The 27,324-nt window shown below is 30.9% G+C and overlaps 3 protein-coding genes across 3 annotated transcripts; 2 read left to right on the forward strand and 1 right to left on the reverse strand.

The window, feature by feature from the left end:
* Positions 1-1,016: 1,016 nt before the first annotated feature.
* Positions 1,017-2,257, forward strand: LOC149063274 (uncharacterized). Its single transcript, XM_089226276.1, has 4 exons — positions 1,017-1,069; positions 1,155-1,260; positions 1,650-1,875; positions 2,028-2,257. The coding sequence occupies exons 1-4, from the start codon at positions 1,017-1,019 to the stop codon at positions 2,255-2,257; spliced, it is 615 nt and encodes a 204-aa protein (XP_089082402.1).
* Positions 2,258-2,425: 168 nt separating this feature from the next.
* On the forward strand, positions 2,426-3,942 carry LOC149063275 (uncharacterized). Its single transcript, XM_089218680.1, has 4 exons — positions 2,426-2,471; positions 2,572-2,790; positions 3,531-3,578; positions 3,794-3,942. Exons 1-4 carry the CDS (start codon positions 2,426-2,428, stop codon positions 3,940-3,942), a joined length of 462 nt encoding a protein of 153 aa, XP_089074806.1.
* A 16,047-nt stretch (positions 3,943-19,989) lies between these two features.
* Positions 19,990-21,858, reverse strand: LOC149063276 (uncharacterized). The gene has a single exon (XM_089216271.1). The coding sequence runs from the start codon at positions 21,856-21,858 to the stop codon at positions 19,990-19,992; it is 1,869 nt and encodes a 622-aa protein (XP_089072397.1).
* Between the last annotated feature and the right edge of the window lie 5,466 nt (positions 21,859-27,324).

Genomic DNA, 27,324 nt, shown 5'->3' on the forward strand with positions numbered 1-27,324 from the left:
ATTAATATTAATTACATTAACATTAACATTAATATTACAATTAATTAACTTCTAAAATTTTATTTTATTTTTATAATTTGCTGTTAAATAGTATAATTGTAAAATTGTCTCTAAGCTTAAACTAGGTACCTACCTAGCTACTAAATGAAAAAATTAAAACTGATTTAGAATTTTATATTTTAAATGCAGGGCATAATACGATTGTGATAAAAAAACTTATAAAAAATACATATACCTACCTAAAATACACAACAATTAATTTATAATATTTTTATATATGTAGTTATATATTATTTTAACATTTTAAATTAGCATATTTCTGTTTAAGAAAAAAATAATTAAACCCAGTTTGGGAGTAAGACAAATAAAGTATTATTATAATTATTATTCAAGTTTAAACCAAATCTAATTATAATTAATTGGTTCATGTGTTTGGTCTTTTATAATAGATTTTCCTTTGACAATTTAAAATGATTGAATAAATATATGCAATTAATGTTATATAATATTCATTAAGTATCATATTATTTATAAAAATAATAATAATAATAATGTTTATTCAAATATAAACATTTATAAACTATAAACGTAATACATACCTATGTAGGCGACAGGCGTATACATTTTAAATATCCAAACATTAAAATTGTTATAGGTGCCCTGCCCGAGGTAAAGTTTTGAATGGTGAACCAAATACAGTTCTATTGAATGTTGGACATCAGCATAATAGTGAACGAGAAGTATTGGCCGAATTTAGAAGAACTTTACACCAACGAGCAAAAAATGAAATATTACCACTACGTACTATATATGATGAGGTTTGTGCATTTCCAAATTACAGGCATGCAAATTTATCTCCATTTAAGGCACACCGGCGACAAATGGCACGGACTAGGAGTGCTAACAGACCACCTAATCCTAGATCGATGACTGAATTTCAACAGCAACTAGAAAACGTTCAATATGCAGAGTTATTAAAAATCCAGGGACAATGTTTTTTCCACGGGCGAACTGGTATGACAGAAGAAGAAGGTATTATTTTGGTTTTTGTAACACCTCAAGTTAGAAAGTGAGTTTCATAAGAATCAATAAATGTTAAACAAACTAGAATTGTGAGGTATTAATATAATTACCTAATATCATGTTTATTTCAGCATTTTTAGGACAAGCCAACATTTTTATATTGATGGTACATTTGATGCTGCACCAAGCTTTGGTGGACAATGTCAGCAACTATTTGTTATTATTAGTTATGATGTTGTGAGTATTTTATTGAAAAGTAATCTTTATAATTTAATAAGTAAAATTACAAATGTCTGAATTAGAATTAAATGTCTAGATAATAAATAAATGGATAACCATTTGTTCTTGTATCTTATTATGTGGTCATTAAGTGGGTATATTTATAATTTATATTGCACAATAAACATTGGAAAATTAAACTTTAACAAACTAATGGTAAACTGGCCCATTAAGACGGAATTTTTTTTTCATATAATTTTCTATTCAATTGTTTTATACGAAATACTGGTTTGAAATTTTCTGACAACTCAACTCTTTTCTTTCATTATTATTTAAAAGCTTAAGTAACATTTAAATGAAATTTATTGTTTAGTATTTCAAAACTTATTAATTTTATATTTGTTTAGGGGTTTCCATTGGTTTACGCTCTAATGTCCAGAAAAACAGAGCAGGCATACAATGCTCTTTTTATGTATGTCAAAACAATTGAGCCTACTTGGAAACCACAAACCATCATGATGGATTTTGAACGTGCAACAATCAATGCAATCAGGTCACAATTTCCAAGGACAAGAATCATCGGATGCTGGTTTCATTCCTCGCAGTGTTTGTGGCGAAAAATCCAGGAATTAGGTAAGATTTATTGCTATGTAGATACTTAAAAGTTAAAACAGGTCAAAAATACTAATTAAATACCTAATAATTGTGTTCTTATAATAAATAAATAATTTTTATTTATTATTCAAACTATTAATTGCTAAATATTATAACTACCTATACTTTAGGGTTAACCCGGTTGTATAAAAACAATAGAAAGGTGCATGATTTTTTTCGTATGGCAATGGCAATAATTGCACTATTACCACACGAAAATACACGGGAAGGATTTAGGGAACTGGAAATTTTTTTCCGTAGCAATATTTGTAATGTTGTTGAACCAGATGAAAGTTTGAAATTTTTCCAATTCCTACAGTATTTTAACAAGACTTGGTTAATAGGTAATTTGATTATATAAACAAATAGTATTTATTATAATTTAATTTTTTCACTTATACTGAGGGTATGAGCAACTGTATGAAGATCTAAATTAACTAATTTTATAGGATTATTTGCTGAATTACTGTCAGTAACAGATTTGAACCGACGCACTAACAATGTATTGGAAATAAGTCATAGGAATCTTATGTCCAATATAAATATTTCAAACCCAAACCCATGGCTATTTATAGGTAAAGTATGGACAAGGTTGATTTTAATAATCAATTGTCAGTTATAATTTTTTCAGTTAAGGCCTTATATTTCCTACTTAAACAAATGATTTTATTTCAGAAATGCTTATTAGATACACGGGTGGTGTAATCAACGATTACCATTTAGCTATTGACGGTATAGAAATAAGGCAACCAAGACCACGTGCATGGATAGCGCAAGACAAAAAAATACAGACTGGGCTAACCAAGTTGAGGACCAATAGATTTTCAGTGACCGAATTTTTGGTTTACTGTAAACACAGTACCCCAAATTTTGGAATAAACCGTCCTAATGAAGGCGAGTTGATTAATTGGTTAAAATTTTTTTTTCAATCTAATTTTGAATAGATCACATTATTAGTTGTACCAAAAAAATTTATGTTTTGTTTACAAATCTATCACTTCTATGACATTCATGTAGGCTTAACATTTGTTTACTTATGTAGGTATTCATATATTTTAAAATCTTCTTAGATTCAAACTGAATTAAATGGAATATATTTTTTATACCTTGATTCAGTCTTTCATATTATTTAATTTAAAATTTAAGATAATTGTATTGGTCATTTTAATGGTTGATATTGATTATAGGAGAAATTAATTGATTAACAATTGTGTCATAGAATAGGATCTTTGATGTCAAAACCAAATGAACAATACCAAAATTGAATTCTTCCCATTTCCTATTCAGTCTTATCCAACTGCATAATCTTTACATTCAATTCTTTTTCATTGTTCTTATTCATTTCCAACACTTTTTCATAAAATATATTACTAGCTATTTTGTGAACTTCTTGACAAAAAATTAATGAAATTAAGTATTATGTTTATAATAATAAAATAATATTAAAAATATTATATGTACAGTAAAACAATTATTTTTTTTATAGAGCAACAAGTTGATGGTGAGGAACCACATGATATTATAGAGCATATAGGTAATCATGATTTAATTTAAAATTTAAGAGATGATTTTATTATCATTGTATTTTAAATATTTATAAGTATACAATTTATTTCACAATTATTATTTTACAGAGCAACAAGTTGATGGTGACGAAACGAATGATATTATAGAGCATATTGGTAATCATGATTTAATTTAAAATTTAAGAGATAATTTTATTATCATTGTATCTTAAATATTTATAAGTATACAATTTATTTCACAATATTATTATTTTATAGAGCAACAAGTTGATGGTGGCGAACCGAATGATATTATAGAGCATATTGGTAATCATGTCTTCTTTTTTGTCTGTTTTTGTGTAAGCAAAATATGAATTATTTATTTATTGTAGAGCCAGCAGAGCGTCTAATTTATGGTTATGAATCGCCTCCTCAATTTTTTCAGCAAGTACTTCAAAACCATAATCTCCCTTTGTTGTCACCCTTACCACTATACGAGCCACAATATTTTGGACAAGGTAAGACACTGAACTTAGTATAATACTTTAAAATATATGATTAATATATATTTCACACACATGTAGCTTTTGTTTTAAAAATTTAATACCTATTCACAAAACATTTATCTACGTAAATTTTTTTGTACGATATTCACTAATTCTGTTATGTATACATTAACTGAAGTTCAATAACATATATTTGGCTATATCCAGTCATTGTTATATTTGTAAATTGTATGATTGTTGGGAAATGATAATTATTATTTAAGTTATTAAGTCTTTAAGATTGCTATTGAAGATAGTAATTATTTTTTTTTTGTATTTTAATGTATGACCTAAGTAAATAATTTATTTTAGAACCTATAGGAATCGAAAATGATGGTGATATGCCGAATGTCCATTTCAGGAGGTCACGAACAAGGTAATAACTAATAAAATATAACCTCTTAAAATATTTACTTATTATTGTGTTAATGTGTAATATACATTTTTAAATATAGGTAGGACTAGTTTTAAAACTAGGTATATACCTACCGAACACTATTTTTAATATTATTTACTCAAAAAGCGTGGTAGACACTATAGTAATTTAAAGAAACACAATCTAAACAATGTTGATTAGAGTAGTTGTAGATCTTCATCTGATTTCACAATATTTCTATAGTATCTATTTATTTAATTTCAATTATTTTAGATTTAGAGTAGAGCGATACATATATTAATTTAACTATGTATATACTATGTATACAATACACAATTTAAAGAAAAAAAAATTTTCAACTATAATATATTTTTGATAGGAATCTAAATGGTACTCTTGGAGGACAAAGTTTTAATACTTTTCTCAATAATTGGGAAAAACAAAAAGAACAAAAAATTATGGAAAACAAGTTTTAAATTAGATGGATTTATTTTTTTTTATTTTCATTTAACTGTTGATAAAAATGTATTTACTCAGTTTGAAAATTTTAAACGTTCATGTATATTATTATATTTGTTTAATTGAATGATAATTGGGAATTGGTAAACATTATAAGTTAATAATTCTTTTAGATTGCTATTGAAAATAATTATTATTGTTTTTTTTATGCATGACCTAAATAAAGTTTTTATTTTAGAACCAGTAAGGATAGAAAATGATGACAATATGCCAAATGTTCACTTCAGAAGACCTAATGAAGAAAGTTAGTCTTTTAAAATATTTATTTATCAATATGAAAATGTGTGATGTACATTCCTCTAAGTATGGGACCGGTTTTAAAATTTATACTTACCTACAGAACAATAGATATTTTCACTCAAAAAGCATGGCAGACAATAGTCTTTTAAAGAACCAAAATCTAAACATTATTAATTAAGGGCAGTAGATTGTCTTCTGATTTCACAATATTTATTAAATATTTCTATACTATATCTTTATTTTAAATTCTGAGTGGAGCTAGAGAATATTTAAATAAAACAAATTATATGCTAACTATTATTAACATTTTCACACACACACATAAATCAAGAATCTGAACATGCACATAATAATACTATACTTAATGATCATATTGATATTCTCACTTATCTAACTTTTACTTTACAGTTGAAAATATGAGAGCAATTATTGTCTGTGTCGCTTGTTTGAACGAGGAATCAAATGTGGTATTACGACCATGTAACCACACATGTTTATGTGGTGCATGCTATGAAGGGTTAACTAGATTGGTTGGCCCACTATGGCGAGAACCTATAACAGAAATAGTTGTAATCTTAAGCTAAATAGCTAAATTTCTAATGCATTTTGTTTTATTTTATTTAAATAAATAATACTTTTGTTACATTAAAACATTTTTGTTCTTTAAATGATGGACATTTTAGACTTTAATAGTGCATTAATATTAGTTAATGACCTTGATTATAAGAAATAGGTACTATATTTTAACATTTTTATGTTTTTGGGATGAGTACACATATTGACATATTTTGATATGTATTTTATACCTATCTGCTAAATAACATGCAACTCTTAATTACAAGGTAGTGGTATTGAGTGTCACTTGGGCAAAACATTGATATATTAATCATTCTCCACAATGTACATCAAGTTAAATAATACGTAGAGTATGCCTACGCTCACAGACACACCAATATTTATAAATTAAGAGATTAGGGATAATTATTTAGAAATCAGAAATTCATTACACTGACTATACAGTCAGTTGTGATGATAAAAATTATTATTCATTTTCTTCAGAAAATTCAATACCTACTTTAAATAAATGCAATAAGCTTGTACCTATCTATGTTTTGTTAAATAATTAATTTCATTAAATACTGGTAGTATATAGTATTATTTTAAGTTTAAAAGTACTTACATATTATAATAATTCAAAATTAACTATTGTATTCTCGAAAGTGTATATAACTGGGTATTTATAATAATTTCTAGTCGTGGTGTATATTATATATTATTATTTACACTATATTAAATATACATAAATAAATTATAGTTTTAAGACATCAGTGTAGTAGTAATATATTAACATAAGCACAACATTATTAACATTAATTTTAGTAATTTAATAATTTAAAATTTATATTATAATTTTTTGATAAGCGTCAAATCCTATTATCAGGACTTTTAGATCAAGGCTCGATAATTTGATCCCGAGACAACTAGATCCATGTTGTTACCATATGTATGGTTGGGATCTCGATGACCCGGGTCCTATTTGTTCATACACCCAACGGAAGCACTTTTAGTATTATTCACTGTTGACATTTTATAAATTAACACCAATATTCAGATGCCGATAGCTCTCCTCCAATTATTATCACATAAATGTAAATGAACCGTCAAAATTTATTAAAAATTAAACCATGCACGAATCATATTTCAAAAATATAGGTTCCCATTTGAATTTTAAAAGTAGACCCTCAAACCTCCCCTCCTAATTAATAAAAAAAAATATTTAATATCAAATTAATTTAGATTATATGATTCAAAACAGTTTTCACATAGGTCATTTTCCCCTAATTTAAATATATCATGCTGAAATCTGCTTTTTAAAAAAAATGACTGAACATGGTGAAGTTTTTCGGATTTTCCATATTTTTTTTTTTTTTACATTTTTATACATATAAACCTAATCTACATATGTATACATTATCAAATTTAATTGGTTTTGTAATTTCTAATCTCTATAACTTTAATTAACTTTCTTATATTGTCAATTATGACCATTAACAATTTATTTTAATTGGCTGCTTTTCAAAACTTTCTAGAACCATATTTCTTTTTAACCATGTGTAGACTATTTGTATATTATAAGTATTTGCTTGCGAGTATTTCTACCCCGCCAGAGGCAAATTATACTTTTTATTTATACAAATAGTGTTGGTTTTACGTATTATAAATATGATTATGATTTATTGTTATTATTTTTTTTATAATTTAGTAATATTCCCATTTAATAGCAATAATCGACAATATAAGTATTTCTGATGATATAAAAATATAGTACTCAAAAATGAACATAAAAAAAAAATTATAATTTAATACAATAACCTTAATCTATAAATAATTTGAATATTGTTGGTTCTTTTAGGTTGATTAACCCAGCTAAATTGGTGTTTGACATCTGCTATATCTGAAACTCGACTTTTATGTTAACATTATTAAGAGAAAAAAAAATTAATATATATATATATATATATAAATGTATAAGTATTACATAATTTAGTTAATTATAAACCGGTACCAAGTTGCACTGATTTTTACTATAATTTTTCGTCTATCAATTATCACGTAATTTATTTAAGTTTCGACAATTTCTTCAACTGTTATATTGTTATCTTTTTGTATTTTATGATTATCCACGTGATATAATACATTGACTTTATCCTTGGTTTTGCTATTAGTTTTTTTACCCCTATTTTTTACGTATCTAATTATTTTATATGTTATTACCACTATTGTTATTATTATTAATGCTGTAATTCCGGTAGAGTGAATATTTGTTATTTTTTCTTTAGCATTATCTCTTAAAAGATTTTCTATTTCTCTATTTAAAACTGAAAGTGATTTAGCATGAAGTTTTGAGTCATTGAATTTTCTGGGTATTTCAATCGTATCTACGTTATCGTGTGGTACATTTTGTTTCATGATTATCTTATTTAAGTTTTTGGTAAAGTTAGGTAGATGGAAAGGAGGTAAGTAGTCTTTTGAAAAATGACTTTGGTTTTTATATTTTGAAATTATGAGAGTGTTTTTTGTAAATGCTTTGCAATTAGTTTTTAGGGACAATAGGCCTGTTTGATTAATAATCGTGTTTTCCGTTTCTTCTCCACAACTAATAACTATTTCCATCGGTTCGGGAGTGGCATATAACCATTGGTTATTATTTTTTAAATGGTACCAAATATCGTGGACCATGTTGATCGTCTTAACCTCACAGTTGGATGGTATAATGTTACCCTTTTTAAACATTTGGAATTCACAATTCGGCTTAATTGCGTTAGATAACGGGATGCTTACACTGCAAATCGTATTCATTTTAATATATTTACACTCGTCCACCTGATCTTGAGAAAAAAATGTTAGTATTGTTTATTATTTTCTACGACTAAATATTCTTCAGGGGATTGTATAAAAATAAACCTATTCTTATTGATGTTTACCGGTAAGCTAATAATACGATATAAATTAAAATTTAGATTTTCTATTAGTGGTACATTTATTGAATAAATAATTAAATTATTCTGATAAAATATATTTAAATCTATAATTTTCATATAATCAAAGTAATTTTTAATGTTTATTTCAATTGGCATGTTTAAATTTGAAGGTAAATTTATTTTTACGTCTTTAAATTGATCTAATAACTCAGTTGGTTTTAATATCTGTGGATTTATCTGCCCTCTGTGGGCTGTTATTACTGTGTTTAATAAAATTGAAGTTTCTTTTGAAAATTGATTGATGAGCTCATTGTATATTGAGTTATATAACATAATATATTCCTTTATATTTACTACCTTTAATTCTTCCTTTTGACTATTTACTTCGAAATTTATTTTATTTATATAGCCATTCAAATTATTTTTGATTTTAGTAAAATCTGATGAAATTGTTGTCACTGAATCAAGAGTACTTTCAAAAATTTTAATTTGATCTTTCTGTATTAAAACTGTTTTTAATTGTTTTTCTTCCAAAATTCTAATTTTATTTTGGTATTCTTCACCCTCTTCCTCAGTCAAAACTCCAAATAGGGCTCGTTGTAATTTTCCAATCTCCCCGAAAAATGAGCTTCGTTTTGTTCTATAGTCCTTAGGGTTTACATTATATATTTTATCGATATTTAAATATTGTTGTTGAACATCTCTTTCCTCATTAATTTTGTCTAGTAGTACTGCGTTAATTTTTTTAAAAATTCATACATATATCATTAATGTCTGTTGATTTATTTTCAAATTTTTGGCAAATTAGTTTAAATCTATTAAAATATATATTTATGAACTCATAACTACTTTCGTAATTCGAAATATTATAAAACGTCAAAAAATTCCATTGAGAAATAGCTATGTGTAGTGGGGATATATTCTCGAATAAATACCTGGGTTGGTAGTGAATTGTTTATTCTCAAAAAAATTTTGATCTCCCTTAGTTAACTCAAATACCATAAATGTAATTATTATTAATTTCGTGTTAATTGCTTTAACTTTTTCTGGTCGGTAAATCATGCTTAACCGTAACAAAGAATAGATAGGTAAGTAACTAAATAAAACCCTGAATAAATAGAGAAATATACTAGTATTTATGTTAAGCTATTTTACTCACCCAGTTATCGAAGTATGATTATTCTATGTTGCTTGTATGGGTGTGTAGTTTGAAGACTTTGTTGTATGACCGTTTCTATACTATTCATTATTAAGACTGATTCTTGTCTACACTATTAAAATGCTTCAGTAATCGGTAGTATGTTTTTTTTTGCTGTGTTTTTTTTTGTTTATTTTTTTGTAAATATTGAGCCTACGTTTGTTAATTATTATTATTATTCTCATTCATTTACATATAACAGTTCATATTACTATATTAGTCATATTATTAAATATTAATTTGATATTTTATAGTCCTAAATCGTGACCTCTTTAGCATTATGATGTATTGTGAATTCTTGGATATTACATTTCAGTTGGCAAACAACAAAAAAAAAAAAATTATTAATATATCAAGTGCGATCTCCTTATATTCTAAACAATTCTGTGGTTATATATTATATATCTAATATTAATTAATATATACCCAAAATATATATTTATACTAATATGCAATATATCAAACTTAAAATATATATAATGCGTTTAACTGTTTTTCTTACCTATGTTATTTCTTTATTTTCTCGACTTTTAAATTTTTTTAGTTGACTAACGTGTTTATAGTCATGAACTAACTGTCCATTCTTGGTTATTTCCACTATATATGTAACCTCTGATATTTGTCGTATAATTTTGAATGGCCCCCCGTATCTATATGCAAATTTCGATCCTTTATTTTCTATCTTAACTAAGACTTTTTCCCCTATTACAAATTTTATTTGTTTTTATGTGAATCATAATGTTTTTTATTTTTTAGAAACTTTTCCTCCAGTAATTTTGGTAACTCGTCTCTTATGTTATTTAATTTTTCTAATTCGTTTAAAATTTCTGGTGCTGTATCTGTGCTAATAAGATTATAATCGAAAATTGATTTTGGGTGATAACCGTGCAATAGATAAAATGGAGACTGATTTGTTGTTTCATTGACCGATGTGTTGTATCCGAAGAGTACATATTTTAAATATTGATTCCAGTGATTTGTTTTTTCCTGTACAAAATGACTTATCATATCGATTAAAGTACCATTAAATTTTTCGGTTTGTCCCTGACTCTGGGGGCGGTAAGCTATGGAATTAGTATTTTGTATATTTAGTGCTTTTAACAGGTCTTTTACCAATTTATTTGTAAAGTGAAGCCCTCTATCTGAATGCACTTCCCCTATCGCCCCGAATTGTAGTATTACATCTATGAGAAAAGCTACCGTTGATTTTGAGTCGGCATGTTTATATGCCTTCGCTATGGCATATTTCGTAGTTGCGCAGGTGCCTACTAGAATGTAATAATATCCATTACTCGGCGGATTGATTGGCCCTATATAGTCAATAATGAACCTCTCGAAGGGCCTTCCTGTCATTTTTGGTGATGTTAACATATGACCGTATGTAGCTCTTTTATCAGCCTTTCGTTTTTGGCAACTTAAACATGAAGTTACAAATATGCGGATATCTTTATACATGGTTGGCCAGAAATAACGTTCTATGATTTTTTTGTATGTTTTGTCTACTCCAAGATGGGACGCGAGTGGATGTTCGTGAAAGTTACATAAAATTTCGTTTTTACGACAATTGGGTAACGCTATTAACTGTACTGTGTTCCCTTTGGACGTATGATTGTACATAAGAATATTTTCTTGATTTAAAAAGTAATTTTTCGATTTTCTTATCCATACTTGGTCCGATATATCCGGGTTGTCTAATGCTTGTATTATTTTGTTAAGTATTGGGTCATTACGTTGTTCTATCGGTAAATTAATAACTGTAACGTGGCAAATGGTTAGGTCATTATCCTTTTGCAGTTCTTTTTCATACGTGGGTGGATCGAATACCGGGTTTCTTGACATCGCGTCACACACTTGATTTAAAAGTCCTTTTCGATATTTTATTATGAAGTCAAAATCAATTATTTTACTTTTTAGTCGTTGAATTCGCACTGATAGAGTTTTAATGCTGTTTAGATATCTAAGTGAGGCGTGGTCTGTCCAAATTTCTACTTCGACACCATATACATATGTGCGGAATGTTTCTAACGTAAATACTATTGCTAGCATTTCTAGTTCTATTGCACTATATTTTTCTTCTGTTGTGGTTAACCGCCGGGATACGAAATAAACAGGGTGTAGTTGCTTATCTTCTTCTGTTTTTTGCAATAAAGTTCCTGCTATACCGATTTTGCTTGCATCTGTCCATATTATTATAGGTAACCCCGGGTTAAAGTGTTTTAGAAGGGGTGGACTGGTTAGTTTGTTTTTTAGATTTTCAAATGCATTTTGATGTAATATGGACCATTTAATGGGTGATTTTTTGGTGGGATAATGTCCCGGAGTTAGATCAGTTATCGGTGAAATTAATTCTGCAAATCGAGGGATAAATTTTCTAAAAAAATTGCACAAACCCAAGAAACTTCTTGTTTGTTTTATTGTTTTGGGGGTCGGAAAATTTTTTATTGCAGCTAGACCATCAGGATTTGGTTTAACTCCGTCCTGATTTACTATTTGCCCGAGTATCTTAAGTTCAAATTATCCGAATTTACACTTTGTAGCTTTTAATTTAAATCCTGTTTCTCTTATTCGCTGTAATAATTTCTCTAGTACTATTAATAGGTCATCAAATGTTACATAAACAAATTTCAAATATTAAGTTAACTTAAGCATTTACAACGTACAATTAGTTCTATCAACACGGCAAATAAAGTATTGAAATAATCTAACGATATAGGGATCATTGAAAAGATTACAGCATGTGGAATGATGAAGCCATTTAGCAGAACTCAACATGTATTTATGTATGTATTTAAGAATTTGACACCAAGGGGCAAAAAAAAATAATAAAATACGCCTCATTAATCATTATAAAAATACAATTAGCTGCCCTCTCAGCTGCCTGGGGCAACAGTACCCTGTATCTCCCCCCTAAATACGGCCTTAGTTATGTATATCCAGACAATTAACTGTGTAAGAAAACGTCTTATAATATAAAACGTGAATCCCTATATATATCGCTCTAAGCAACCCATGGAAGAATTACGTTTTTCTTCCATGGGTTTCTTAAGACCGGCCAATCGCGTTACTTCCTCGCGGCGGCGGCCGAGCTATCACGATTTTTCAGTTATCGTATCACTCATCAGTCACAGATATCGTGTTTTAGATTTTTCGAAACGTTTTACGCTTATTTTTTCCACTTTTTACTCGATTTTTCTGCTTTTACGCCCTTTTCCGTCGCCTTTTTTTTACGTTTAATTTAAGCGCGTTTCTTTTAAAATCGAAAACGCGGCCGACTTTCGTTTTTATCGTTTTTTTTTTTCGTCTTTAAGACCGCCGACTGCTCTTTTTTCGCGTAGTATACTCATTTTCGAACCCGTAGACGTGCGGTACCTACCTATTGTACTGATAATAATAAATATTATACTGTTTTTGTTTGATTCAATAAATATTGTTTTAAATACGTTTAATTCTGTCTTTTGCCTGTTCGAAATCCTTATTTTAAGCTCATGTCGACGGTGTTTGAGTGTTCCTACTTTTTATAAATTATTACAAAAACGGCTACTCGGTTAGTAGCCAAATATTTAACACAGCACATAAAAGGTGCGACTACATGTGATATAATAATATGTAATATTTATTTACACTTTTGTTCGTCGACGGCTCAAAGAACGTAAACATATGATGCTACGGATAAGGATAATTGCTGCCGATAGGTGTAATGAGTAGTCTACGACGGTGGTTAATCGACAACCGTAGTATCTGTGTATATGTAATCTCTTTAGGGTTTTTATGTTTAAATTGATTAAATAACTACTCGGTTATACCATATTTAGAATATTTTGGTGGTAATGTTAATAATTTAGTAAAAGTGAGTATGTACTGCTACGGATGCATTATTAAATATCATTACTTATAGGCAATGTAGTTTTTATTCATTTGTGGTAATTAAATAGTTACTAAATTACACCAGTAGTAATAATATGGACAGTTTTATTTATTAACGGCTGTATGAATGTCATTCATGGGACGGATAAAACATTAAATATTATTGTTGATAAATAATTTAGGTTCTATGAGTAGTCTATACATTTGTGATAATCAAATACCTACCCAAATTTACCAGAAAAAGCATATTTTGGTAATTATATTAACGCTTTGGTTCATCGCCGGCTCTATTATTGTCAGTGTGTTATTAAATATTACTGTTTATAGGTAAGTTAGCTACTGTGAAAAGCCTATTGTTTTTAAATATTTGATAGATTTAAATAACACTTTAGTTCATTGACGGTGTTAGTTATGAAAGTCTATATGTACTGAAATGGATACGGTATTAAATTATGCTATTGTTGGGCAAGGTAGATTCTATAAGTAGGTAATCTATATTGGTTAGGTTAGTTATTTAACCAAGCCCACAAATGTACACCAATGTAATATAATAGTATAGTCACAAAACAGTTCGTTGACAACATTAAATGTTATTTGTATTAAATAGTATAATACACAGGTACATACATATAATGTTAAACTTCCTTAATTTGAGAAATTGTGTAAAAATCGTTAGAATTAGAATAAATTAATAAGCAAATTTAGTTAAACCAACTTCAATAGTTTGATTTTAATAAAATTACTCAAACATAGACTATCAAAATAAATTATTAAATATGTGATAGATCTAAATAACACTTTAGTTCATTGACGGTGTTAGTTATGAAAGTCTATATGTACTGAAATGCATACAGTATTAAATTATGCTAATGATGGGCAAGGTAGATTCTATAAGTAGGTAATCTATATTGGTTAGGTTAATTATTTAACCAAGCCTACAAATGTACATTAATGTAATATAATAGTATAGTCACAAAACAGTTTGTTGACAATATGAAATGTTATTTTTATTAAATAGTATACATACATGCATATTATGTTAAACTCCCTTATTTTGATAAATTGTGTAGAAATCATTAGAATTAGAATAAATTAATAAGCAAATTTAGTTAAACGGACTTCAATAGTTTGATTTTAATAAAATTATTCAAACATAGACTATCAAAATAAATAAAAAATAATATATTGATATTACACTACATTTAGAAGTAACGACTAATTGTAAATTATTTAACATTTACCTAGAACTTAATTATTTAGCCGTGTATATGTATTTTTAAAATATACACAATGATTTTGTATATATTACAATATGTTTTGATTTTATTTTATACCTAACAAAAAAGAAATTGCTGTGTATTCACATGACTTCTTGAATCTTGATTAATTTTGTTAGTTACAATATGCAATAAAATAATGGTAGGTTAACTAAATGTTATGACTAAACAGTGAATAGAAACATAACTTAGTACAATATGAACAGAATCATAGATGGATATACTATACCGAAATAGTATAAACACATCGATTAAAAACAAACATACCTACTATATTATAAGGTTAACTGACACATAATTCACACGTTTAAACGTTTTTAGTATTAATCGCCGCTAAATAAAAACGGTTTAAATGCTAAAGTTTTTCCGCAATCCAGTAACTCGGTAGGATGTACAAGTAGGTTAGGCGTTAGGCACTAGATGTTAGGGTATAGGGTTCGATCCCGGCGGCGGAGAATAATAAATTTGATAAATTTCCATCCGACTGCGTAAGGAATAAAGAACATATTAATTACAACAAAATAACGATTAATAATAATTGATTGATTTTTTTTTGAATTTTTTTTAAGCTACCGATGTCCTAATGTTTTTTTCGTTTTTTTACATAATTTTCCAATGTTCTAATGATCATAATTTGTCACTCGAATTACTGTTGCATATTATACCTACAATAAATACTTAAATACTAGGTAGTCCGTGTTTTTAGTCTGTTATATAAGTTATATTTAATAACTACGCGTGATCTATTTATTGATATCAATGATATCGATAAAAGTGTTTTTGAAAATACTGTGGTCTCTGGATATCGCTTAGTACCGTTAATCACTTCGCATCTTATATCTACGCGTACATCGTATTATTTATTAATTAATTAATAATAATAAAATTGTTAGTTGTAGGACTAGCTAAGTTATTGCGGTGGCTCATTTAAATAACATAGCCACCTGAGATCTTTTGCATTTTTTTCGAATTTTATTTAATTATTTTTTGTTATATTATTACTTAGTTCTTTTTTTAGTGAAGGTTGCTCCACCATCACTGAAAACCAATTAGAGCTATATGCCTAAATGTATTTGGATTTGGACAACGACGATAAATGATAATTGATTGGTACCTAACCATTTACGATCCGTCTTCCATAATAAACCGTTTTCAAGAAAAAAAAAACCATTTAATTAAGCTATGTGTGTGTATACTGTAGAGTATACAAAATAGTATATAGTAGTATATAATATAAAATAAGCCATTGGTTACACTAAATAAATTCCAATTCCTTAAAACATACAATATGTTGTCTTCAGTATTATTCAATAACCTATAGGCTACACAACTACCAGCAGTAATTTGTTCGAACTTATGATGACGTATATAATTTTAATATAAGTTAGGTTCGATTATATAGGTATATAAAAAAAATTTACTATATTGGAACACCTTGAAGAAAAACACATATATAAAAGGAATATCTTTTATATTACTCATTTCATCAATGCAAATGTAACAGAAACACAATAAAATAGATCATCATTGTATTAATACTTATTACTAATTTGTGACTAAACCATAGGTACTCTGTTAATCATGAGAATTTCTACACGGCATGCACACCATTTTATTTGTGATATTCATTAATTTCTTAATTCACTTAATACTTTATTATTATTCATCGTGAATTTCTATTGCGAATTGCGTGTTATTTATAAAATTGACTGTCTATATGATCAAATGCTATTGGTTTATCAGATTAAATACGTTTATATGCGTTTTGTTATTCATATATTTTTCGTGAACAAAATAGATATATATCTACTACCAAAGTAGCGCAGTTTTATTTATTGCCGTGGAACAGAGGGTCTGCAATCCACCGCAGGTGGATTGCCTACCTGATAAGCTGCTGCACATATGTTAATCGATATTCACTTGGGGAGATTAACTTGCTAGACACCAAAACATGGATTTCAAATTGAAGATTTTTTACATACGAAAAAGCATCGGACATGCGACGAGAGGCCGTATAATTCAATGGCTGGTATATAATATATATATATGTGTGTGTGTGTATGGTTTACGTTACTTCTCTGTGTATGATAAAATTTGCTTAGGGTTTATCATGGCGAATATAATCATGTGTGCTCTAAAATGTTTATAATAATATATTATGCGTGTACAGAATAGGTTTATACTACCAAAGTAGCCGAATTTCATGTATTGCCGCGGAACAGAGGGTCTGTAATCCACCGCAGGTGGATTGCCTACCTGACAAGCTGCTGCATATATGTTAATCGATATTCACTTGAGGAGATTAACTTGCTAGACACTGAAACATTGATTTCAAATTGACGATTTTTTACATACGAAAAAGCATCGGACATGCGACGGGAGGCCGTATTATTCAATGGCCGATTTGCATAGGCCATAGGTGATGTGAGAATATATCTAGACACTCAAACTCGAAATTCAAACATTCCCGCCTTCGTAACGAGTTCGCCAAGCATTATCAGAAATCCTTATCACCTCCTCAAATTTTTGTTTTTAAACAGGAACAATTTTTATATGTAAAACTACGACGACATTGTCGTCACTAGCCTCCACCGCCCACTTCAGCGAGTCTCACCTATCCCCCGAGTTTCAGGACAGCGAGTTTCCGACAGCAGCTAGTATAAATATAAATTGATATGGTACCTAGGGAGTTATGAGTAGCTAGGTAACTTTAAAATTGTAACACTGCAGCTTATTGTAGGTGTGTGTGTGTGTTTTACCTAATTAATATTAATACAATCATAGGCAACATAATCAATAACAGCAGTAGTCAGTTGAACAAAACTGGTATAAGATGAGTTATGAAATTTTAATATTCGTTAATCTACTTGAATGTGCTGAGGTGAGATTTATGAAAGAAAGTCCATTATAAGTTACTGTGAAATGGATAAGTGTTCTGTTCATTTGTTAAAGGCACATTTAAAATAAATGTGAGTTATAACTTATAAATAACTGTAACCTTGCTTATTGTGTGTGTGTGAACTATGCAAAAGAAACATACAGTTCCATACAGTTATACCTTAACAACATATTATTGTACATATTATTCAATTGTAATTTATATGAGCAGTAGAACAAAACAGAAGAACGTTTAATTGGTGTGTTCATACATACATATTCATAATCTTTATAATAATTTTTATTTATAAGTGTTTAATATGCCTATGAGTTTTGTAGAAACAAAATTTGTTGTTGACTCTACAACATTAAGTGTAGGCACCCATTACAGAATTTGGAATGATTGAATCCCTAGTACACGTCTCACAAATAAAGAATTCAGTAGAAAGCCATAATCAATAACAGCAGTAGAACAAATTATAATATTATATGATAAGTCTGAGGTGAGATTTATGTTATGCAGAATATTTATATCAGATACTTGCATAGTATCGTGTGAGTATACAGTATACATACTGTGAAATGTATAAGTGTTTTGATCATTTGTTATAGGTAAAATAAAAGTGAGATAACTAATAAATAACTTTGTGTGTGTGAACTATGCAATAGAAACATAGTTCCACACAGTCCTACCTAAACAACATAAATACGGTCAACATTTTCAATTGTATTTTAAAATACAGAAGAACGGTGTTTATTTATGTTGATTAGGCTGAAACAATAAGTGTTAATATGCCTGTGTGTTTCGCAGTTACAAACGTGTTGTCGACTCTACAACAGTAAGTGTAGGCACCGATAACTATCGACTGCATGATCTACATTTATGTTTTAAACAAAGTTAGTTGGATAGATTGTTTTGACTAAAACATTATTGCAGCAGCATGTTAGTGTAAAACTTACAAATACAGAATTTAAAAGTGTCAATTTGGAATAATTGTTAAGCAGTAAAAATGAAATGAAATTGACATAATTTATTGTTTGTGTGACTTGCATTTGAATAACGAAATACATTTGAAACCACTGCCTAGATGATAATCTTGAATAATAATTTATTAAACTTTATGCAACCGAGTTACCGCGGTAATAAGTCATAATTCTATAAACATTTTCAACCGATTTAATGATATACTTATATGGTATTATACATAAGACGTGTGTCACCCCGTGATGTAGCAAATGCAAAAATTTAGCCGACGGTACAATAATTATCATTTATGTTTCCATTTCGTCGCGAGACAGAAAGTCGCTATTTTGTCGGCTTGGTGTAAACCCGGCATAATAATGTACGGTAATGTCGTACACGCAATATATTGTTAGAAGACGTAGGTACGATATGGATGGATTTGAAACAGACTCGCGGCCAATTAAATTTTTTTTTTTAAAACGTTTCCAATGAAAAATTCGAAAAAAAAAAATGCAAAAAAACACCGACCGTGCCGATTATCATTGCCGCCGCCAAGTCGACGATCACGGTATCGATCTACACACCTACGGTTACTATACATAACGCCTAACGGGACCTACCTACTATTTGAGTTGTTAATCTCTGTGGAAACTACTACTGTTAAGCTGTTTTTTGATATAATTAATAATGAATCATATTCCATTTAACCCATTGAATACATATGTGAATTCTATAAATCATATATTCTTACCTCTCGTGTATATTGTTATGATTTTACACAACAAAATAAAATAACGTACGCAAAATAATTAAATAAAAATTATATTTTATTATTTACTACGGCTAATAACAATGTATCGGTTCAGACGTAATTATAAGACTGACTGGCCTCCCGTATATTGTATTGTACGACGACGCTCCGTGTCACAATCAAAATCCTGTGTCAGCGGATTCCACGGTCTAGCCGTCGCACAACACACTATTCCTGATGGTCTTACAAAATATCATGTAGAATAATATTCATTATATTATTCATATTTATAATAATCAGATTCAGGGGTTCGTAACACCCCCCAGACTAAATGAAACACGGGGGTCCTATGACCACCGAGTTTCACCCAATCCTAAGTGTCTGCGAGGATCCGAAATGTTCTGAGGAGGTCAGTGCATTACAGTAAGAGAAAAAAAATAAAATAAAAGTTACAAATTGTACAAATTTAAATAAAATTACTGAATACAATTAATTTTATACTTGAATTTCAACCTGACTACTACTTGATTTACTATCTGGTATTTCAGGGTTGTATGTTTTAATACGATTAATTCTTAGTTTATAAATTATTATGCTAATTGTAATGGCGAAAAATATAGAAAATACATAAATAATTATTACATAAAATTCAATTCTTAATATTAATAGAGATTCTGAGGAAACGTGTGGAAGCTTACTAATATCAGATGCTATGTTTGCTAAATGGTTAAGATCTTTAATTGGGATGTTGCTCGTAACGTTCTGGGGCAAAACATTCTTAACAGATTCTTCCAATTTTTTCATTAAGTTATTTTTATTATCTGGTATAATATCATACTGGGTATTCTTAATTGATCGATTAGTTGTGAAAAGTATAGAATTTCCTATGTGGATTTTACATAAGGGAGATAAAGTCAGCCTTCCTACCCCTGAAATCTCAATTTTAGATGTTTGTGGTGAATTCTGGCAAGTTATAGTTCCTATCTCGGTTTGACTATAATATATCCAGGAGTTGGTTTGAGATAATTTATGCCAAATTGGTGAATGTAGGGATAAAAACTTGACTTTGCAATTATTCGAGCTTGATTGGTGATTTGTGATTAGTGAGATAGCACATAACCCGGATGTTGCACTATGGTGGATTTGTTGAATGTCCTTACAGATCTTGTAGGGTGTTGCTTGTATACATTTTTCCCATTGTTCTAATCTTAGCGTTAGGAAATGTTCATTGTCTCTGCTAAATCCTATATAGTCTAATTCTGGATCGATTAGTATTATTGTATTCCCATTGTATTGTATTGGTAATGGTATCGGTTGATACATAGTATACTCATCGCTGGAAATTAAAGGAATTTCCATAACATATATTAAATAATTATTTTTGTGAATTATGGTGATTTCGGATAATTTGTAAAATTCGATTAGAGTTTCAGTGTTAACTTCCAATGGAAGAGCATTTCCGATAGGTATTTCCATTTTTATTTCTAGCAATTCTCTGTATAGCTTTTGTGGTGTGAACATACTAGTGTGTAATTTTCCGTCTACTGCTGCATTTAATACGGCTACGAGGTTCTGAGTTTCATATGCATACTTGTTCAATATTACTTCAAATGTAAAAACTTGTTCTAATATTCTGGTTTTAAATTCTAGTTTATTAATGTTTTGAATACTACTATTTGTTTGTTGTTGTAAGAAATGAAGGTTTTCCTCCAGCTTTTGTTGTTGTTTTTCAATTTTCTGTGTAGTATGATTTGCTTCTGTTTGTGCTATTCTTATCTTCTCTGGTATCAAGTTTAGGCTGTTAGCTTTGGTTCTGTTTAACTCTATTATTTTGCTTATTATGAATTCAATATCGATTTTTGAGCACATGCCATGTAGAACGTTGGCCACACGCCTAAAGGCAGATCCCAATCCTCGGCGAATCCTAGTGTCTTCTGTCTGTTTATAACCAATGGCTAACATCAAACTACGATGATTTGTGTCAATTTCATTTAAATAGGGTAATGTTGCTCGAGAAAACTGTTGTAGGAATAGTTCACAAGTGTTAGATATTTCCACGCTTCCAAAATTTTCTGTCATTTCCTTACAAATATCCGTAGTTGCTTCGTAGTATTTCATTATCATGGCGTATTTCGAAATGAATGTATCGAGATCGAGGTAAGTTACCAAATTCCAACTGAGATGTGATAATCTAATATCTCCATGTGACTCATAGTACAGTCCTTGATTGTTTCCAAAAGATGTTACATTAAACATTGGTGTGAATGCTCTGTTAAAATCACTCATTTCGAGATTCTTGATTGAAGATTGTATAGGTTGTAGAGTGATCATGCTAATTCTGAAACATAGTTTAATTCCTTTCATGAAACTTTTTAAACAAATTTTTGTGCAGAGTTACTAGTGTGTTCCCTTTTTGTATTGTTAGATTTGGAGAGTCTGGGTGAGATTCTATAACAATATAGGGTCCTAGCCATTTCGGTGCTAGTTTCCCTTTGCTTTGCTTTTCTTGCATCATTACTTTGTCACCAGGATTTATGTTTAGAGATTTTAACGTTAGCTAATTGATGAGCTTCCTGCATATTTTTCTTTAATTCATGACAATAATCATTATAATTATACTGGGGTTCCGGAGTCCGAGTAAATGAGTTTGGAACTGTGAGTTTGTTTCCATAGACTAGTTCGTAGGGTTGAAATTTCGTAGCAGAATGTTCTGTTGAGTTATGGCAAAACATAGCAAATGGAACATGTGCGTCCCAATTCTGAGGATCTTTATTTGCAAAACTACGCAAGTACTCGCCTAAGGTTCTGTGACTCCTTTCCAATGATCCATTGCTCTGCGGGTGATAAGGGCTTGTCGAAGTCTGTTTGATCTTTAGCTGATTACATACTTCCTTAAAGACTTTACTTAGAAACTCAGTTCCGCAATCTGTGACGAGAGTCTGTGGAAGTCCATGCAGACATACGAATTGAGTAACGAAGTGATGTGCCACAGTATTGGCTTCGTGATTGTACATGGGGACTGCCCATGCGAATTTTGATAAGTCATCCTGTAATGTTGGGATAAATGTGTTTCCGCTAGCCGACTTAGGTAATGGACCAACAATGTCCATGAATATTTTTTCAAAAGGACGAGATGCAGTGGTCGTGACCACCATAGGCTCTTTGATTGTTCGGTTAGTTGTCTTGCTAAGTTGACAAACTGTACATGATAAGACGTAGTTTTTTATCATCCGTCTCATACCTTTCCATTGATATTGTTGAGATATTCGTCGATAAGTACGAGTAATTCCTTGGTGTCCACCCATAGGATTTTCGTGGAATTCTTTCAGTATTTGTAGCTGTTCTTCTTGTGTCGGCTGCTCTTTTACCATCACTTTTATAGTGGTAGTAGAATTCCGGAATATATAGCATAACATGGAGCGAATGGTTTCCCATTTCAATCCTTGCGGACCGCACTCTAAACGCGGCATTGCCAGATGTGGAATTTGTCGTTCCGTGCAGATTTTCTTAAGATTTATGAGACTTTGGAACACGTTTTGGTATGTAGACTTTTGCCAATAGTGTTCTCTTGTGATTAGATAAAATATTGATGTATTTTCTGTGTCTAATGAGGCAATTTCCGTGACGGATTTGTTTAGATTACGCAGTGAGGGGATGTTCCCGAATTTTCTTCGCACAGCTAACGCTAGTCCTTGTGTCATTTTAAAATCTGCCGATACATCTATTACTAGAGATGCATTCAGCTTTTCGTCAAAAATATTCCCTTGGATTTCGAGAACATTTGGTGTAGATTTTTTTTTACTTGAGTCAGCTGTTAAGAAACTATTGTACTCATCTGTTCCTTGTGACTTTGAAGGCTCTGAATGCTCTGGAAGTTGTGATTGAGTTTCTGAGGATGAATTAGGAATTTCTGAAGGTATTACTTGGTTTTCGATGTTTTGAATAGAGTCAGTGGTGTTAGTGTTTTGTTGTGCTCTAGTGACAACTCTGTGAATTCTACTAAGAGCGTCGGCATTAGTATTACTTGCTCCCGGCTTGTATTGAATCGTATATTGATATTCTTCTAATTTCAGTCGCCAACGAGTAAGCCTGGAACCAGGGTCCTTTAGATTGAAGAGCCATACTAGTGCGCGATGATCCGTTATGACATTAAATTTTTGTCCAAAGAGATATGGTCGAAATACCTTTATACCCCATACTATACTGGAAAGTTCCTTTTCTGTCGTGTTATAATTAATTTCTGCCTTGTTTAGGGTTCTCGAAGCGTATGCTATTGGTAAATCCTTACCTATTGGACCTTGGGAAAGAACACAGCCTATAGCATAGTTACTGGCGTCACACGTAAGGTTAAAAGGTTTTGTGAAATCTGGGTACTGAAGTATCGGAGATTGGGTTAAACAATTTTTTAATGTTTCAAATGATTGTTGGCACAAGTCACTCCACCTAAACGGAACATCCTTCTTGAGTAATGTTGTTAAAGGTTTTGCGATTTGGCCGTAGTTTTGGATGAATCTTCGGTAGTATCCGGATAACCCAAGAAAAGATTTGATTTCTTTGACGTTTTTTGGTACTGGAAATTTCTGAACACATTCCACTTTTTGAGGGTCTGGTTTTACACCTTCGTCTGTGATTCGATGCCCTAGGTACGTTACTTCCTTTCTGAGGAATTCGCATTTTATGGGTTGAAGTGTTAAATTGTATTGTCTGAGCCTATTAAAAATATCAGTGAGTTTCTGTGTATGGTCGGAGAGATCTTTAGCATATACTATAATGTCGTCAAGGTACACAAAGGCTTTTAATCCATTTAGTCCTAGAAGTACCTGGTTCATTAGTCGTTGAAAAGTTCCGGGGGCACCTTTCAGTCCAAACGGCATGCGTGAGAACTCGTAGTGACCCTTGTCTGTCGAAAAAGCTGTCTTTCCACGATCCGTAGGGTTCATCGGGACCTGATGGTAACCCTGGGCTAAATCTAGGGTTGTATAATACTTTGATTTCCCCAACTGATCCAAAATGTCCGTAATGTTTGGTAGTGGGAAGGCATCTCCCACTGTTACTTGATTTAATTTTCTGAAATCTACGCAGACTCGGTACTTGACTTTTCCATTGATGTCTGGTTTCTTTGATACCACTAGTAGAGGGGCATTCCAAGGTGAATCACTGTGAGTGATTATTCCGTCCCATTCTAGTGCTTCCATCTGGTCAGTTATCTCCTGCCGATGTCGTTGTGGCAAACGATACGGTTTCTCATTTATTGGTTGCACTGCTTCTGAGGTTCTGATTTCGTGTGCAATCGCCGTAGTTGCCTTAATTTTGTCACCATCTAAAAAGAATATATCTGAGTAGTCGTTGCAGAGTGACAACAAAGAAGATTTCTCTTCTTCATTAAGATGGTCTGTTCGAAGAGCTTCGTGTAAAAGGACTATTCTGTTACGTTTTATCGGAGTTTCTGATTGTTCTTGAATTTGTGTTGTATGCACGTAAGCTTCGTTGAATTCTTCATGAATTAATTGTTCTAGATTAGGGATTCGAATTTGAATAGAATTCTCTGTTGGATTTATTAGTGATAAAAAAACGGCTTTGTTTTTTACTGTGGTGATGCAATTTCCACATGTAATGGACTCTGCTAATTTTTGATTATCAACCAGGATTTGAATATCGTCTGCTGTGCCTGGTGCCGGAACTGCTACAATAATTTCTGTACGTGGTTGTAGTGTAATGCTGGAATGATCCGTGAGTGTTAACTCGTTTGTCTGATAATTTACAATTGCTCCTTGTCCGACTATGAAAGGTTTTCCTAATATTCCTTCGTGTGGTACTGGAAATGAAGGATGTACAACGTGGAATTCAACAGTTCGTTTGTCACCTCCAACTTGAATGTCAAGATTTGTAGATCCTAACGTATGAATACAATGTTCTGTGATCCCTTTTAGTTGGTAAATGGTATTATCGTACACCATTACGTCACCTTTAAGAGCTGAAAGTTTAATTAAGTTTAGATCACTGCCCGAATCGAGCAGAAATCGGATAGATTCTGTATTGGTCTGGAGACTTTGACAGGTAATGTGATTGTCGTTGTCGAGTTTCTGTTTAATGGAAGTCATTAAGACGAATTTTGGAAAGAGACTGCGGCTGTTTTTATACTGCTTGCCGGACGTCCGCCGTTGATGTCCGACTGCGATTGGTTTCCCTGATTTTTCGATACGTTTTCTGAAGTTTCTATTCCCTTTTTAGAATTAACGTATTTTAATTTCCGACACACTTCCTTAGTGTGACCGGGTTTCTTGCAGTATCTACAGGTGATAGTGTTAACTGTAACCCTTGGTGGTTGATTTGTTGAGTTTCCGCTGTTTGATGTACTTGGCTGTGATCGGCAATCCCGTGCCCAATGCCCCATTTTTCCACAATGGAAACATGGTGTAATTGGTTTTTTGTTCGGGGTTTTACCGTGGTGTTGCTTGTTAGGTACTTCATAAAATCGTTTGGATTCTTCGAGAGATTTTCTCACTCTCTCCTCTTCACGTGCTGCCTGTATGGCTTTGTCCAGGGTAGGAGGGTTTCTTGCCTTTATGAAATCTTTAAGATTTCCAAGTCCCTCGATGAATACTTGGATGGTTTGCGCTTTTAAACTATTCTCCAAAGCTGTAGCTGCTTCTAAAGTTTTTCCACTGGTTTCTTGCTCCAGAATGAGTGTCTGTAATGATTCAATGCGTGAAGAGTACGAAGCTACATCTTCATTTGGCCTTTGTTTGCTTGAGTACAGCTCTAGGTATAAATGTGTAGTAGTGCGTTTAGGCTCTAGTGAGTTTTTTAACGTCTCCTTGAGCTCGTTCCAAGTATTAATGGTTCGAAATTTGATTGCTGCTCGAGCTTTATTTGTTAACCTTATCATAATTCCTTGTAACAATCTTGGTTTTGCACGTTCGTTTGCGCACATTATCGCAAACTCGCATTGTTCGAGAAAGACTTCAAGGTCTTCTTGATTGATTCCACTGAAAGTTGAGGGTAAAAGTTTTAGTGCCGCTTCTAGACCTATAGTGTCCACCGCTCTGTCTGATGTGGATAAAGATTCTGTTATCTGCGTCAATTTTTGGACGTTTTCACTCGACGAACTACCTGTGATTTTACTAGGTTCTAATAATGTTTGGCTTCCCCCCTCGTTAGGCTCTATGGTTTGATTCAATATATCGTTATTCATTATGCTATCAGTTAAACTTAATGTCCTATCTACTTCAACTAAGGTTTGGGTAATATTTGTTAAGAGAGATTCGTTGTTATCAACTAATTGTTTTGTTTGACCTATTAAAGTTTCTGACGAAAGAAGGGCTATAGGACGCTCTGACTTTGGATTGTCTGGGTTAGCAAATCTTACAGGTAAACTAACACGAGGTGTGGGTACCGGGGAATGGATACTGGACTCAGTGGTATCCTCCTCGTTATCGCTCATTTACTACTTAATATAATAAAATAAAAAGTAAATATAAAAAAAAATATTGATTTCGAATTTGAAATATATATGAGTATAGAGAGAAAGAGCGAAAAGAAAAAAAAAATAACAATAATATATAAATATTACATTAATTGTCAATTACTCACAATACCAAATAAACAGTTGAACTGGCCATAATGTTCTGCAGTGAATGTTTGAAATGATCTGGTTGGCTTGGACTGCTGTTGTTGGTATCGGTAGTCTGCAACGCTGTATCAACGACGTATATCCGCTTCGACTGCTCTTGTGGGAACGACGATCGCTTGCCTCGAAACTGCTGGCGCGAGGACCACTACGTATAGTGGGTTTCGTCCCGATGTCGTTGTTGGTTAATCCGACGTAGT

The sequence above is a fragment of the Diuraphis noxia genome, unplaced genomic scaffold (genome assembly GCF_037042655.1).
Source record: "Diuraphis noxia isolate RWA-SAM2 unplaced genomic scaffold, SU_Dnox_SAM2 contig0001, whole genome shotgun sequence".
Classification (NCBI taxonomy): Eukaryota; Metazoa; Arthropoda; class Insecta; order Hemiptera; family Aphididae; genus Diuraphis; species Diuraphis noxia.